This window comes from Pipistrellus kuhlii, unplaced genomic scaffold (assembly GCF_014108245.1).
Source record: "Pipistrellus kuhlii isolate mPipKuh1 unplaced genomic scaffold, mPipKuh1.p scaffold_m20_p_5, whole genome shotgun sequence".
Classification (NCBI taxonomy): domain Eukaryota; kingdom Metazoa; phylum Chordata; class Mammalia; order Chiroptera; family Vespertilionidae; genus Pipistrellus; species Pipistrellus kuhlii.
In genome coordinates, this window is record NW_023425551.1 from 25,742,616 (window position 1) to 25,759,199 (window position 16,584).

Sequence of the window (16,584 nt, forward strand, 5' to 3'; positions counted from 1 at the left end):
TATTCAGAGATTCAAGAAATAATTCATTCAGTGCTCTAAGCATTTACCTTATTTAATTACATGAGAATAATAAACAAAACTAGAGTTTTTCAATATTGAAATCAAAGTCTACATAATAAAATTCTTTTTGTCATTTTGTTCATATTTTTCTAAGGGTTTTAGTATATAATTAACACTAGGAACCAACATTGCATTTGACTTGAATATTGAACAAATTTTGTTTTCTTGGAGAACAGAAATTGTTTTTTTTGTGTAAGTGTACTAAAAACGTTAATCAGTATATGTATAATGTAAGATCAGCTATACCACGATAGATAAAACTTTTAGTGTTAAGTGATTCTAATAGTACTGATTACTTTTCAAAACCAACAGTAGGGAATTTATTTAATTTTGCCTTTATTTTGAATTAGTGAGTATAAAATTTGATAAATAGCCAGTTCTCTTTCTAGAATATTATTTTTCAAGATGCCCTCTTAATTTTATACGAATAGGAGAAATCATAATATGTACTACTTTTATCAAGCATAATAATTAGATGTTACTTTTTAAAGAATGTTTTAGAGTAGATAGTTCTTTTTAAAAAATATTATCAGAGATAAAAATACTGAGGTTCTTAATATTTATTAACTGCTTCATGAGATTTTTTTTATAGTTAAGATTTTTTTCTTTGTTAGTACATCTTTTAAAGAACTTTTGGAATTTTATATACTGCTCCTTTGTGGCTTATTCCAATAGCTATATCATCTTACCTCCTTCTCTCCATTTTTTTGCCCTCTACCCTGAATTAATCTTTTCCAACAACTTTTGTACATCTCTCATTTATTTGTTCTTCTCCTTTCCATTTATTCTGTGCTTGAGATCTTTCCTTATCCATTGCTCTTAATCATCTCTATCTCTAGTTTTCTATTTTATCTTTTCAAAAACAAGTTACCTGCTTAGAATCTCCTGGAAATTTTATATTCTCTTGGAGAAAAAACAAACAAACAAAAAAACAACAACAACTTACACACAAAATTCCTAAATGTCACATAGAAAGGAAATGTCACATAATCCTTTCTACTTTATATCTCATAACTTCTCCAATGAATTATTCAGATTTGCTCCAAATTAATCTTTTAATTCTGAGCATGTGACAGATTTGGTTAACGAGATTTGTTGTTTCTACTTTGTTAACATAGATCACTACCTAATTTTCCTAAGAACACTAATGAAAAGGTATAATTGTATGATTTATACATAAACTAGAGCCCAGTGTACAAATTCATACATGGGTGGGATCTGGCCGGCCAACCCCGGATTGGGATGGAAAAGCTGATCCGGGACAGGCTGACTGGGAGGTGGGGGGACATGGGAGGTTGATCGGCCCTGCCCCTGATCGGGATTGGGGGCTAGGATGGCCAGGGGGATTGGGCGTGGGAGGTTGGTGGGGACAATCCAGGCCCTTGTCAGACTGGTTGGCCACCACAATGCAAGTCATAGTGACCAGTCGTTCGGTCGCTTAGCTTTTATATATATAAATAATTTATGTGGCATTTCTTGTATACATATACTTGTGTGTGGTGTGGTATGGTGTGTGTGTGTGTGTACTTACATAAAATACTATATATTTTTTAAATTTTAGTTAATTTAAAAAATTTGTTTTGTATCAATGCAAGTAGTTAGCCCATGAAATATTGGTTGTAATTATTTACTTGATAATTTGTTTAGGTATAGTTTTTTCTAAGTATAAAAATACATTTTGTTTTTCTGAACTTAGAATTACATATATATATATATGTATATATATATATATATATATATATATACATACATACACACACACACACACACACACACACACACACACATACACACACATACATACATACATATACTATTATAGCTTCCTTATGCTGGTTTAAGGAGTAAATAAAGTAAAAAGAGTCAAAATAGTGTCAATGCTAAATTCTCATTTGTATTGCTAGAAGATTAAATTACTATGGGAATGTAAAGTTAACATTGTCTTCAGTTTTGGAAATATAAAAAAAAAATTATTTTTGTTTCTATATTTGTTTTTTAAAGTTTTTATTGTTACAAGTATTACATATGTAATCCCCCATTGATCCCCATTGACTAAAGTTCTTTAGCTTATCTCTTCCCACCCACCCACCCACCCACCTCTTTGTTCTCTCTGAGATTCAAAAATTAATTATAATACCAATTATGAGTAGCTAGGTGTTTAAGTATTTTTTTAATGGAATTTTCACCCCTTTTCTATAGGCTATCCACTCAGTGGCTTGGCATCATGAAGGAAAACAATTTATTTGTAGTCATTCTGATGGCACCTTGACTATATGGAATGTGAGGTCTCCTGCTAAACCTGTACAGACAATCACTCCACACGGTAAGAATGTATCACTTTTAAACACTACCTAAATTGTGATGGACAATAAACTGTTTTGTGTATGCATTTGAATTTGTTTTTCTGTTTCTTTATGAGGAAAAGGATGGGTCTAATTTGAGTGAATTAGAAATAATTAAACATACAGAAAAATATAAAGCAACCATGTACTAAAATCTCAAATTAACTATATTTAAGGTCAAAATAGCTAATTTGAATTTTGAGAAAATGAATGTTAAATTATCTTTTGAATATTGTTTTAATAATAGTTCAAAAAGTAAATAATTTTGTGAATTATATAGACCTTTTAAGCTTTTGTCATCTTTAAGTAATCAATTTACAAGTTGTTAATGTATATGTAATAGTTTTTGAAATACTTGGAACATTGCAGAAGGAATTTTATACATTAAAGTAGTGTAGACGTACCTGAAGATTACCCCAAGTTTGATGATTCACTGGGAAAACTGACAAGACTCAGCAAAATGATGCAAAGCAAAATAAATAAACAGAAAAGGCACATGGGGTGAAATCTGAAGTCTAGTGGGGTCATACACAACATGGTTTATTCCCCTAGCAAAGAGTTATTATCACACATTTGAAATGCTTTCTACCGTGGGGCTTCAGCGTTCAGTTGCCCAGAGTTTTTATTGGAGTCAGTTCATAAGCACCTTCTGCTTTAGCACATATCAAAATTTCGGACTCTCACAAGGAAATCAGGGATTCATCATAAACTATTACATTATTTGTACAGACAACTCAGGCACAGTGTCCCACTCTTCAGTCTGGGAGGTGGTTAAGAGCTGACTCAAAAGCTTAGTGACCAGATATCAACGAAGAGCTAACCTTGCAAGCCCTCACAGCTAGAGATAGCAGACTCAGGCCTACTATATTAACTCTTTTCTGCACAAGTAGTATTTACAAAACCTAAAAGTAGATTTTATTGGAGGGTTTATTAAAACAGATTATGAGGGCCTTCTTTGAGTTTTGGGTGGAGCCCAGGAATTTGTATGTCTTTATTATTCTGCATTCTTTAACTCCATCTTAAGAAATTCTTACCCAGCAAATTCAGGGAAATCATATTAAAGAAATGGTTTTTAAAAATGGTAGTATATTAAAGAATATACTACTAGATATTGCCAATATTTAATTGCTTGCTTTAAAATAGGAATACTTACTTTTTTAAAAAATTGGTACATTCTGAAATATTACAATGTAGAAATTAAAGAAACAGTAATATTTAAAACATTTTATCTAACTATGGCAGACTTCTCTATTTTCTGGTAAAAGTAACAATTGTTGAAACTACATATTGTGATATACTTTACCACTGCTTTGTGGTAGCAGGCATCTTTCTGGAAAAGCACACATTTTAAATTTGTTACAGATCTGTTTGTACATTATCCAGAGGATAGTCTGAATGGTAATAGGTTCCATATTTCCTTAATATATTTCTTTCTTCCTTCTGTTAGTGCCTCGTCACTAATCTTGGTAGTACTTCGGAGAATTCTCATATATCTTGGGCTCTTCCAAACTCACTAGAACTGAGGTCTCAAAACACACACACACACACACACACACACAAAAAAAAACCCCACACCAACCCAAAAGTAGATGATTATTTTAGAAACCTGTCTGATCCAGAGGAAAATGGAACTAATATTGAAAATAGTAAAAATAATATTAGTTTTTGAGTTTGGTAAAAATAGTACAAACACATTTTTTGAGCCATTTGAGAGGAAGTTGTTAAATTACTGCCCATTTGTCCCCAAGTTTCCTATATAATCCTATATAACAAAAGGCTAATATGCAAATCGACCGAACCCCGGAATGACTGCTTGCTATGACGTGCACTGACCACCAGGGGGCAAACGCTCAATGCAGGAGCTACCGCCTGGTGGACAGTGTGCTCCAACAGGGGGAGCACCGCTGAGCCAGAAGCTGAGCTCATGGCTGACAAGCGCAGGGGCAGTGGCGGGAGTCTTTTCCGCCTCTGAGGCAGCTCTAAGGACCCCCAGGGAATGTTTGCCTGCTGGCTTAGGCCCGCTCCTGTAAGCCAGCAGGGGGCCATCCCCCGAGGGTTCCTGGAGTGCGAGAGGGCACAGGCCGGGCTGAGGAACTCTTAATCCCTCAGTGTACGACATTCCTGCCTCTAGTTCCAATATATATTTCTTACACAAGTACAGTTTCTTTTATCACCAAGGTTTGCCTTTTATCAAACGGATCTATAAGTAAATTAGATTTAGTTGTCATGTTTCTTTGGTCTTCTTCAATCTGGAACCGTTTTTGAGCCTTTTCTTGACTTTAGTAATTTATAAATTTTGAATATTATCTAGTTAAGTTATTTATATAGAATATACCTCATTTTCTTTTTTTAATGTTTCTTCATGATTGGATTCAGGTAGTACATTTTCAGTAGGACTACCCCAGAAGGATTGATGTGTTCTTTTTGAATCCTTTCAAGTGGAACTGTGTTTGATTTGTCTCTACTGGTGTGATCTCTTCATTAAGTTTCTGTCTGCTATAACATTATTCTTTGTCCTTTTGAAATTAATAGTGTCTTTTATTTGTATTTGTAATCAATTAGTACTCTGATTTGAAAGAGTACTTGGAGACTATAACCATACTGCTTCTCATCACACTTTATCCTCTGATTTTAGCATCTGATGATATTTCTTGGCTGAATTATTACTGTGATGTTTGCCAGATGGTGATTTTTCTACTTAATCTTGATTCCATTTTATACTAAAAATGTATTTACTTGAAAGCCAACTTTTAGAAGTAGCATAAAGTTTATACGGAGTTTGTAGTCTCTTCACATAAGAGGATTACAAGCTAAAATCATTTTTAAACAAACGACAAATAATATGTGGTTTACTGTTTTTCAGTATTAGAAAAAAAATCTAAAGAAAATTTTTTCTGTGACAGGTGTCTAAAAGTAGAGCAGTCTAAAAATGTAGGTGATCAGAAGTGTTCTTTATTTATAAAATACAAATTATTTCCAACAGGTAGTTGGAAATAATTGGTATTTACAACTACCTGTTGGAAATACCAATTATTGGGCAGCCAGCATCCAAGGCCCAGGATGTTGGCTGGTATTGGTGGGTAACCTACTAAAGGTAAATTGTGTTGATGGCTGAGTTTAGTGGCAAAACTAAGTGCATTTATATACATTAAAGTAAAAATAAAATTTTATATTGTAAGGTATTACATATTATATCTATACCAATTTGTTGTGCATAATTTTTAGTATACTGAATACTATCTGATTTGATGGATCAAAATTTAGGGTTTTTTTCTCATTATTATTTTTAAATTTATGGGTTTTCCTTAGTAATTAAAGTTTTTTGGTCTCTTGCTCTTACTTTCAAGCAGGCCATGATGGTAAGTTACTTTAAATGTACTAGATTTTTAAAATTTTGTCCAATTTGGGTTTTTTCATGTTTAAACCCATTCAATGGTTAAATATCTTATTCTTATAAAACATTTATAAGCATTACCTTGATAGCCAGTAACTGATTGTACTTTAAGACTACTACCAGTATTATATTCAATATTAAGATTACCTTACGATGTTCTGAACTCTATTTAGAAGCCATAATGTTACACCAGCCTGACATAGAGTTTTGAAGCTAGTAGACTTATGGTCTAGCCCTGATTCCATAGTTTCTGATTCTGTGTCTTTTGGAAGTCACTTAACATTTCTGAACCTCAGCATTGTTATCTATACATAGAGATAATAATTGAAATGAAGTACCTTGAGATGTGCTATACACATATGATTATCCTATCTAATAAAGAGGTAATATGCTAATTGACCATCACACCCTCCCAAAGATGGCGGCACCCACAGCCAATGGGAATATGCTAACTGACTGCCACACCTTAATGATGGCAGCGTCCAGTCCCCTCAGCCCTGCTGGAATGGCAAGCCAGGGGCACAGCCGGGTCCACCCCCAGGCGGGTCTGGCCACTCTGCGCGTCTGCCTCCAGAGTCTCCCAGTCGCCTCAGCCCCCCAGCCACCCAAGGCTGGCTCGAGGCACAGGAAAGCCTCAGATAGAGGCTGTCCAGCTGCCCAGGGTTGGCCCGAGGCTTGCCTGTGCCTTGGATGTTGGCTGCCCAGCTAATGCCTAAGGCGTGGGCAAGCCTCAGATGGTGGCTGCCCAGCAGCCCAGGGCCTCCTGAGGCTCAGGTAACCAGGGCTAGCCGAGGCTTGTGCTGCCAGCAGTGACCTCAGCAGAGGTGTCACGGGGTGTCACCTTCCCCTGATCACTGGGTCACTTTCTGCCCCTGAGGGCTCCTGGACGGTGAGAGGGGGCAGGCTGGGCTGAGGGAACCCCCTCCGGTTATGAATTTTCATGCACCGGGCCTCCAGTAGTAAATATAAATCTGGATATGTTATTTACTTAGTAAGGTTGGACTGTAAGTTAGATTAGGGTAGTATTCTCCAAAATGTATTTCACAATTACTAACTTTTTAATATTTATTACTTATATTAGTTTATATATTCATTTATTTTATGTGGCTTTTCCCAGATGTATTTGCCTTTAGTATCTTTTATTCATAGAACATGTTTTGGTTTTCTCATTTTCCATGAAATACACTTTGATAAATGATGGCCTAGTGCTGGAACTATAATTGAATTAAGAAACAGTTATCTAGATTTGCTAGTGATGTTCAGTCTTTAGCCTTGAATGACATCCATCATTGATAAAATTGTTTAATAGTGGACTCATTTTGAGGGACATAATTATTTAGATAGTGATAAAATAGCCAGCAAAGGAGAGTAATTTGAATTCAATTAAAAATTTTCTGATAATAATGTTGGATAATTTTACTATATGTATCAAGATGGTTTATAGTTTTTATGTCTAAAATTACTCACCTTGTGATATTTTATTAATTGAAACAATCAAAAAAAGTGATAGTTCCCTTGAGTCTAGTTTTTATGAATATCAGAGAACATTTCCCTGGCAATCATACAACCTAGAATGTAATTTTAGTTTTGCTTTGTGTGAAAAACCTTGTGGAGATCATTACTGATCTCTGTGACTTAATTTCATGATATGTAAAATGGCAGGACTGAATAGATATAAAGTTTTGTGCATATATGGAATTTAGCCATATTTGAGTTGGTCTATTGAATCTGGAAAGTCATTGCATTTTGATGGTTTGTAAATCTGTATTTCTGTATTGGTAGTCGAGGGAATGAGCTTTGTTACCCTCTCTCTTTTGGCCTATTTCTTTCCTATGACAGATGGGATTTCATTGTTTAAGAGGGAAGAAATTTGATAGTCATGGCTCACATGCAATTATAATGATCAAGTGGTTTGCTGGCTGACAGCTCCACAGCATCTGCCCTGTAACCCTATGTGTGTGTGTGTGTGTGTGTGTGTGTGTGTGTGTGTGTGTGTGTGTGTTTGAGTTTGAGAGGGAGAGGGAGAGGGGAAGAGAGGGGGGGGGGGCGGGGCGGATAGATATATATTGCAGTGCTGGGCCCAGAGGATCTCCCCTGTAATCTTGTGTGTGTGCATGTATGCATGATGTGTTGCAGAGTAGATTTTCTGTGATTATCTTCACCAGAATCAGATGATTCTTAAAGGAAACGGAGGTGCTAGGTGATTAAAACTAATAGGTGTCCATTTTAGGTAATGACATTTTAAAATTTAGTTTCTGGGGCTTATTCATCAGTACAATCAATAAACATACTAAGAAATAAGCTGTGATTGGGGAGCTTTTATTCTATTAAGGGTTGCTGAAGGAAAAATAAAATCAAAGTTCACACAAACATCATTTTAGTATTTTAAGGATGTGACATACAAATAATTCTATTAATCTCTTAAGATTACCTAAAGCATAAAAATTCAATAAATAATAAAACCAACTTGGCCAGTGTGGATAAGTGTTTCAGTGGTCTAACATCAACCCATGAACCAAGAGGTTGCAGATTTGACTCCCTATCAGGACACATGCCCAGATTGTAGGTTCGATCCCCAGGAAGGGGCATGCAGGAGGCAGCCGATCAATGTTTCTATCTCACTGTCTTGCCCTTCCTCTCCCTCTATGATCACAAAAACATATTTTAAAAACAACACAAAACACACACACAAAAAACTTTAGCTCCTTATATATTTCCATTGCATAGTTTACCCCATTTTATATATTTGAAAGGACTCACCAAACTCCACAGAGCAATCTTAAAGTAAGGTTTTATTTAAAGTCAAAGGATGTGCTACATTGGGACAAATAAGGCAGCAAAACTTCTGACAGATGCCCATATGCAAGCCATATGTGCACATATGGATTTTGCTGAGTCTTCTAGCTCCAATCACCAAGATCTGACTTGTAGGGAAGCAAAGAGAAACTAGCAAGGAAGCCCTTTAAATAATAAAGCCATTCTTGCCAAACCAGTTAAACCAATTGACAATCTTCAGTAAAGCTACTATACTGAGGTTACAAGGGAAGTTTGGGGAGTTTTGGACCTTAAATAAGCACATCATAAATCCCACGAGTCAAGAGTCAAAAACCAAATATGTACCCTGGCCAGTGTGGTTCAGTGCTTAGAGCGTCAATCTGTGCATTGAAGGATTGTAGGTTCAATTCCTAGTCCAAGGGCACATACCTGGGTTGCAGGTTCCATCCAGGCCTGGTCAGCGCACCTATGTAAAGCAACCAATTTATGTGTCTCTTTCATATCCATGTTTCTCTCTTTCTCCCCTTTTTCCCTCTCTTTCACTCTGTCTTAAAAAATAAATAAATAAATAACCTCAGGTGATGATAAAACAAACAAAACACAGTTTTATATGTGTATCTAGTCCAACTGTACATCAATTCTGTCATTACATGAATTAAGGAAAGAATGTCATCCCCATTTCAAACTAGTGTTAGTAGCTCATTCTGAATCATTGTTTTTCTTAGAACATTGCTGCTCAATAAAAATATATTGTGAGCTGTATATATAATTTTTAAATTTAGTAGTAATCATCCTAATAGTAAAAACAAACAGGTTTTTCAGTTTAGACCCTCCCTTTGGCCTTCCCTCCTTAGAGATAATACGTAGGGTCAGTTGTATTTCAGCTTCAGGCCCAGACAAGCAGCAAAATCTCAGATCAGCCGCATTGGGTAATAACTCCTGCCCTGGTGCCAACCAACAGATCAATTAGTGGAGACCCTGGACCCTTAAAGGTCAGATCTAGAAAGCTTCTGAATATTCTATTGAGTCTCCCTCTGGGACCTCCCCTAAAATCTCCATCCTTGAAACTCACTGCACTCTCCCTCCTCCTGACCATTTCCTCCTCCCCTCCAGGCACATCACCTTTACCTTCCTCAATTCTCAGCCCCATGATCCCTTCCTTTGCCTCTATAACTTGTTTCCTAAACCCATTTCTTCTATGAATTACTTCTTCTACAAAAAAAAGTAAAGTTAATTTTATTTATTTTTAAATGTGTTTGTTGATTTTAGAGAGAGGAAGAGGACGAGATAGAAACATTGATGAGAAACATCAATTGGCTGCCTCCTGTACTGGGGATTGAGACCTGGCATGTGTGCCGTGACCAGAATCAAACCAGTGACCTTGGTACATGGCACAGTGCTCAATCCACTGAGCAACACAGGCTGGGCAGAATTAATGTTCATAATAAAATTATTTAACTGAAAATATGCAAAATATTATCATTTCAACATGTAATCGACATACAAAACAAATATTTTACTTTTTTTGTGTACTCTTTGAAATCTGGTATGTATTTTATACTTACAACACATCTTAACTTAGACTACATTTCAATGCTCAGTAGTCACGTGTGAGTGGTGGGCATCAGCTGTAGCCTGAGAGCATAATTGCTGCACACAACTATATCAGTTAGAAAATGTGCTCTGCATTCTAAATGCTAAATTAAAAACTTAGGAAGCATTCATTTTTAATACGTCTTCATTCTTTCAGTAGACATTTACTAATCACTGCGTCTGTACCTGAGATTAAATACTGGATATATATTGCCCTTGAAGAACTCATAGACCAGTGGGTAAAAATTATCTATAAAAATGTTAACTATTGCATTATAATAAATGCTGATGAAAGCATGCATAATATGTGGAAACAGAAATAAGTCTTTGGATAAAGAGAATGTAGGAAGATTTCACAAATTCAGGTTATATGAGCCTGATCATAAAGGATGAGTGGGTTTTATGAGGTAAAAAGGAACATAAATGGTCATTTTAGTCAGGCGATACAAAGATATAATAAAAAACACAGTGTTCTTGGAAAATTGCGAATAGTTTAATAAAACCAGAATTTAAACTTCCTTTGGGAAAGGAGTAGGAAACACAGAGAGACACATATCAAGATTTTAATATATATCATAATATACTGAAGAGTTTGGCTTTCAGGATGGTGACTGGTAAATGATTTTACTATGACAAATGTGACATTTACATTTTGGAAACATTACTTTGTTGGTAATGTATCCAGTGAACTGGGGGCAGAACTAGGAAGTGAACTGGGAGGCCAATTAGGGAACCATTGTATTAGTAAACAATAAATAATGAAGAATTCATTTGTGACAGCAAATAGGAAGAACTGGGCATACCTGAATAAAATTTTGGAATTAGAATCAACAGTAGTTGGACCAATTAATTCTCTGTGGTTGGATGGCTTACAGGAGTGGGAAGCAGGGCATAGTAAGAGACAAAAAGAAATCATACATTGAGTTTTATGTGATTTATCCAGTGAAGTTTTATAATTAACTAGATATTTTCAACAATTTATCAAGGTAATCCACAGGCAGTTGAAAGAACAAGCACAGATTTTTGCTACTCAGGTGGCATAGCAAGTAAGAAGTAAGATGACACCTAGTGGTGAAATCTGGTGATCTTGTAAGCATCCTTTAATTGACATATGCTTTATAAAATATTAGCTAGTGCCTTATTATTTGATTTGATTTAGAAAATGGTTAATCTTGGATTACTGGTAAATAAACCTTTTGAAACATAAGCAATAATTGGTGAAATATACTTTTAAGATCTGAGGTGAGGGGGAAGGAGACATGGAAACACAGTATGTACATCAAAAGGACTAACTACCAAGCAGGGTTAATGAAGATCACTATAAAAAAAACTGCAACATTTTTGATTTACAGAGTTAATGAAAATATGCTGTTAGTATTCTAGCAGGGGATAGGAAAACATTTACTTATAAAGAAATAAAAATTAGATTGCTTTAAACTTTAAGTTTAAATGCTATACACAATAGAGCAATGTCAAAAGACTACTAAGCAAAACAAAAAGGTAAGAATTTTGTACCTAGCCAAGTTTTATGTAATATATATAAGCTCAGACTTGAAAAGGTTTCAGCAAATAAAACACCCTTCTTTGAAAATTGTTCTAGCCATTGAAAGATTACAAGCGAATATTGAAGTAAGTTAAGTTGAGTTATCTCTGAATCATTGTTTTACTTTATTAAAAGTATGTTACAATAATTTTTTAAAGCATTTGTAAAATTTGCATCTGTAATTCCAGATTATATCAGTCTGACACTCCCATTAGAGCTTTGGGTGGTAGAAGATAAAAGTCTGATGGTGGCCTTCTTCAGAGCAAACATTTAAATGCTTTACTTGGAAGGTCCTGTGTCTCTCAACAGATTGAAATAGAGGTTGATGTTCTTACGTTTCTTATACAGCACAAGGGACTTCTTTTCATATTTAAACTTCCTTATTTTGCCCTCATACCTTTCTTTTTTCCTCAATTCCCTCTTCCACCTCAACAGTCTAGTCTTCTCTCCGAGGAGTCCTTTTCAGTCCTGTAGTCTGGTGTTCTACTTACCTCCATCATTAGTCACTTCTTGGTTCTTATATGTTGGGGTGCCAGAGATTTAAGATTCCACTGCACCATCATTTCTGTGTAACGAAGAAGTGATCTCCTGGGATCTTAAGGCAAGATTAGATGCTACAATACCAGTTGGCATTCACATATCTATAAAAATTTTATGTAATAAAGGTGATATTTTATAGTATTGAAGAAAGCTATAAATGCTACACTTTAGTTATGTGCACTTTATTCTCTCACAGTTATAGCTCAAAATATTAAATTTGCACTGAGATGACTGATAATGTATTAATTAAATAGGGGAAAAGTAACTTCCCTACACCAAAACATACTTGGAAATCAATAATTAAATATAATAAGGGAAATATAAAGCAATTACAAAAAATTGCAAAGAAAGTGTATATGATTTTTATGTGGAGAAGGGCTTCCTAAGCAAGAAACCAAAGATGGAAAAGACAAAAAAGGCTGATAGGTTTTTGTAGACATACATGTGTACCTCATTATACACAAATGGGATCATACCATACAAGTTCCTTCTCCCTCAATCTTTATCCACATTTGCAACCCAATCAATCCTCTTTCCTGCCCTAATAGCTATGTTAAAAATTGTACAGGTGTTCTAAAATGTATATATTTTTTTTCTAAAATCATACATATTAATAATTTATAACCATGATTTTTTATTATTGTTTTACATAAAGTAGAATTATATTGGGATTCTTTTGCATTTTGTTTTTCTTAATCCACTGTACTTTAGGAATCTCTTCCATATTATCTGGCATAACTCTTAATTTCTTCATTTTAATGGCCATGTAATGTAGCCAATTTATTCAGCATTTCCAAATTAATGGGCATTCACTTTGTTTTCAGTTCTTGATCCCTACTGATTGCCATTACTATCCTGTACACATTTTATAGAAATTGTTCTCAATTCCTAATAAATGTTCTCAGACTGCTTTCAAAAAAAGGCTGTGCCCTCTATATTTCCACTAGCCATCAGTTTCTCTTTTCTAGTGTTCCTGCCAGCAGTAACTCCCATTTAATTTTGTAACTTCCTGTTTGCTCACGGTCTCAAAGTTGCCCAAAGATGAGTGACAGAGACCTTGGCCTTCTCCTTTCCCAGGTCTTTCCTGGGATTGAATGCGGCCTTATACATGTATGCAGCCTTTTTGATCCCCAGGAATATGTCTAGTTTTGGAGGATTTTTCTTTTACATTCCTACGCAGACTCTTTCTTAAGTGTTTCAACTGAAACCACAGCCTTGGGCAGCTAGATATTGCCAGCAGGTTGTATTATTTCTGATGCCCTACAGGGTAAGGTATTTTGTCTCTCTGAGCTGGTATCTGTATCAAGTAAAATTGCACAGCATCTTGGGAGTATGGCTTTCCAGGCAGCTGCAAGTTGGGATAAAATGTTAATTGTACTCATGGGAAGCTGGTTTTATTAGAACTGCAAAAGAAAAGAAAAAAAGAGTCTTCTGTGTTTGCTGATTCCTTTTCCTATCTCTTCCTGGCCACCTAGTTAGGAGTGAATGGGATGGGAATAAGCACTCCATCAAAATGTGTCAGTCCTCCTTGTCTCTGAGGTACAGTTGTTTTTATGGAGTAGACAATGTTCTTGTTTTGTGACTTTGGTTAATTTCCAGCATTTTGAAGAATTTAACTTTAGTTGTTTTGCTAGTATTTCAATTTCTATGGGAAAGCGAGGTTACGGAGGTCCTTACTGTCATTGTGGAAGTTAATCTCATTTCCCTGTTTCCTTAGCTGTTCTTAGGCATTGAGTCCCCCATTTTAATCAAATTCAAGAAAGGCTTTGGGGATTCTGATTACATTACATTTATAAATTAGTTTTGGAAGAATTTATATTTTGGGGTTTTAAGTTTTCTTAACTGGAAACATGACAAGACTGATAGATTTCATTATTTAAATCTGTACATTTAAAAATGTGTAATTTCTTAAAACTGCTAAGAATTCAGTTACAAATGACACCAGGGAAAATATTAGCAATATATGATAGGTACAATGTTAATGACCTTTGAGTATTAAATTTATTTTTAAATGTGGAGATTACATACAAACATGGATAAAAGATATAAGCTATTTTTAAAAGAAATACAGATGACTAATAAGCCTAAGAATAGTTAGGGATTAAAAATGAAAATTAAAATGAGATTCCCTTTCCACCTATCAAATCAGAAAAAACTGTTTTGGTAAGGTGTGGCAAAATACTACATCGCTGATGGAAGTATAAATTGGTACAGTCTTTCTGGAATACAGTTCTACTCACATGTCCCCTTTTTAGGAATTAATCCAAAGGAAAAATTATTATTCATTTATTAAATAGTTACTGAGCACCCACTGTATGCCAAACAATGTTTTATCATCAGGTATATACATCAACAGAAAGCATAGAAACCTTTGCCTTCAGGTAATTTACATTTATTCTTGTTGGTGAGACAAACGCAAATGTAATATAAAAGTCTATTAGAATAAGATAGGTACTCTGGAGATGGGGAAACTGAGAAGAAAGATAATTGTTGGGGTAGGAGCGTGTGTTTGGGATCCAAGAAAAATATTCTTTAAAATGATTAGTCTCTAAGGAATGGGCACAGATACCTTATTTTCTTTATGTGTTTCTAAGTTGTTTCTATATGAACTTGTAGAAATAGATAACAGAAATCAACAATTTTTTTTTAAATATTCAGAATTTTTGGACAGTATGATTCCCTGATACATATTATAGCCGCCTTCTAGATATTACAACAGATGGATTTTACTTCAGGAGAATAAATATAAATGAATTTATTAGCATAGGGTTTAACCTGTCACACTTGGGTAAAAAACTGATTTATATTTCTTTTTCTCAAATTTGGCTATCTTAAAACTTGAATTAATTGAGTAAATTGAAATTTTATTTTTCTTTTCTAAAATTAAAAACATTGGGAAGACTGTCAATTTCTCTTACTAGAATTATATTGCATAAGTGTTGTTATAAAATTATTCATTTTTTTTTTTACTTTTTAGCACTGAATTTCAAGCAATAAATTTACTTGGTTATTTAAAATATTTTGTATTAAATAATTCTACCAGAATCACTTTTTAATGTTTCATGATGGATTTCATTATATTTCACTTTATAAGCTATCAATGTAAGAATTTAGAGTAACTTAGAATTTTAGAATTTAATACAGGAAAATATATTTTAGGAAAACAGTTAAAGGATGGGAAGAAGCCAGAACCATGCAAACCTATCCTCAAGGTGGAATTCAAAACGTCTAGATCTGGGTAAGATTTTATTTCATTGCCAATGTTCATTGTATATAATTGCTCACATAGCACTAAGGCTAAAGACCTACTTTAGAATGGTCTATCTCTGTCTTAAATTTTATACTTTCTTTATTTCACAAAATAACTAAAATTGGTAAATTTAGGATAAAATCCATTTTTATGTTTTCTCTGTCTTTAGCAGTTTTGTTATATATCCTGGAAAGTATGAATTATTTTTCATATCAAACTTTATACATTCTAGTAGATTAGTCTTCAGTTAACATAGAGTTTATTCACTACTGAAAATTGCAAAATATCAATGAAGAAAAAAAATGATTTAAAATTAACCTATTTATATTATATATATTAATTGTGAAATTTTATATGTATTCTTCAAAACTTAAATCTCATTATAAGAATATTTGGCAGTTCAAAAAATAAGTACAGTTTAATATTAAAGGAAATTAGTTGAATTTGAAGACATTGATTGCCTCTATATATAAATTAAATATAAGAATTAAATGGTTTTTACACTTTATATACCTTACATATATTTTTTGTTTGCACCAAGTGTTATATTTTAAAATATAATTTAGGGGGGAAAATTTAATTTATTTTTCTAATTCTACATCTCTTTATACTTTAAAGTAGTTCTTTTGCTTATGTTCTAGTTTCCCAGAAAAAAACATGTAGTTCTACTTCTATAGCCATGTAAGAGAATGAACTTATGTAGTATATATAGTCCAGCAGTCTCAAATTTTGGTTCTTAGATAGATATTTTTTCCCCTTGAGCCTCTTTAGCATTCCTCTGGAATCCAGCAGATATACTGTGTTCTGACAATAGGTAGAATGTACTTTAAGAGAAGCAGCATTGGCTTAATTGACTATGGCATCCCTTACTGTGTGATCTTTGGCACAGAGCTATTTGACTTTGTGCTTTAATTTCCTCATTGATGACATAAATGTGATAATAGGTCAAATGGTTGTTGTGATAACTCAAGATAATTATATATTTAAAACATTTCACACAGTGTCTACCTAGCACATATTAAACTTTCTATAAATGGCCGCCCTTATTTTTATTAGGAAACTTCCTACTATCAATTGTTTCTTTTAT

General features: G+C 34.1%; 1 protein-coding gene across 17 annotated transcripts in view; it reads left to right on the forward strand.

Annotated features, from left to right (window-relative positions):
* STXBP5 (syntaxin binding protein 5) overlaps positions 1-16,584 on the forward strand; it is a 128,435-nt gene that overhangs the window by 43,855 nt on the left and 67,996 nt on the right. For all 17 annotated transcript variants that reach the window (XM_045573018.1, XM_045573016.1, XM_045573020.1 and 14 more), the window contains 2 exons: positions 2,260-2,383; positions 15,407-15,485. In XM_045573018.1, coding sequence (XP_045428974.1) covers positions 2,260-2,383; positions 15,407-15,485 — 203 coding nt within the window. The remainder of the gene's footprint in view (positions 1-2,259; positions 2,384-15,406; positions 15,486-16,584) is intronic.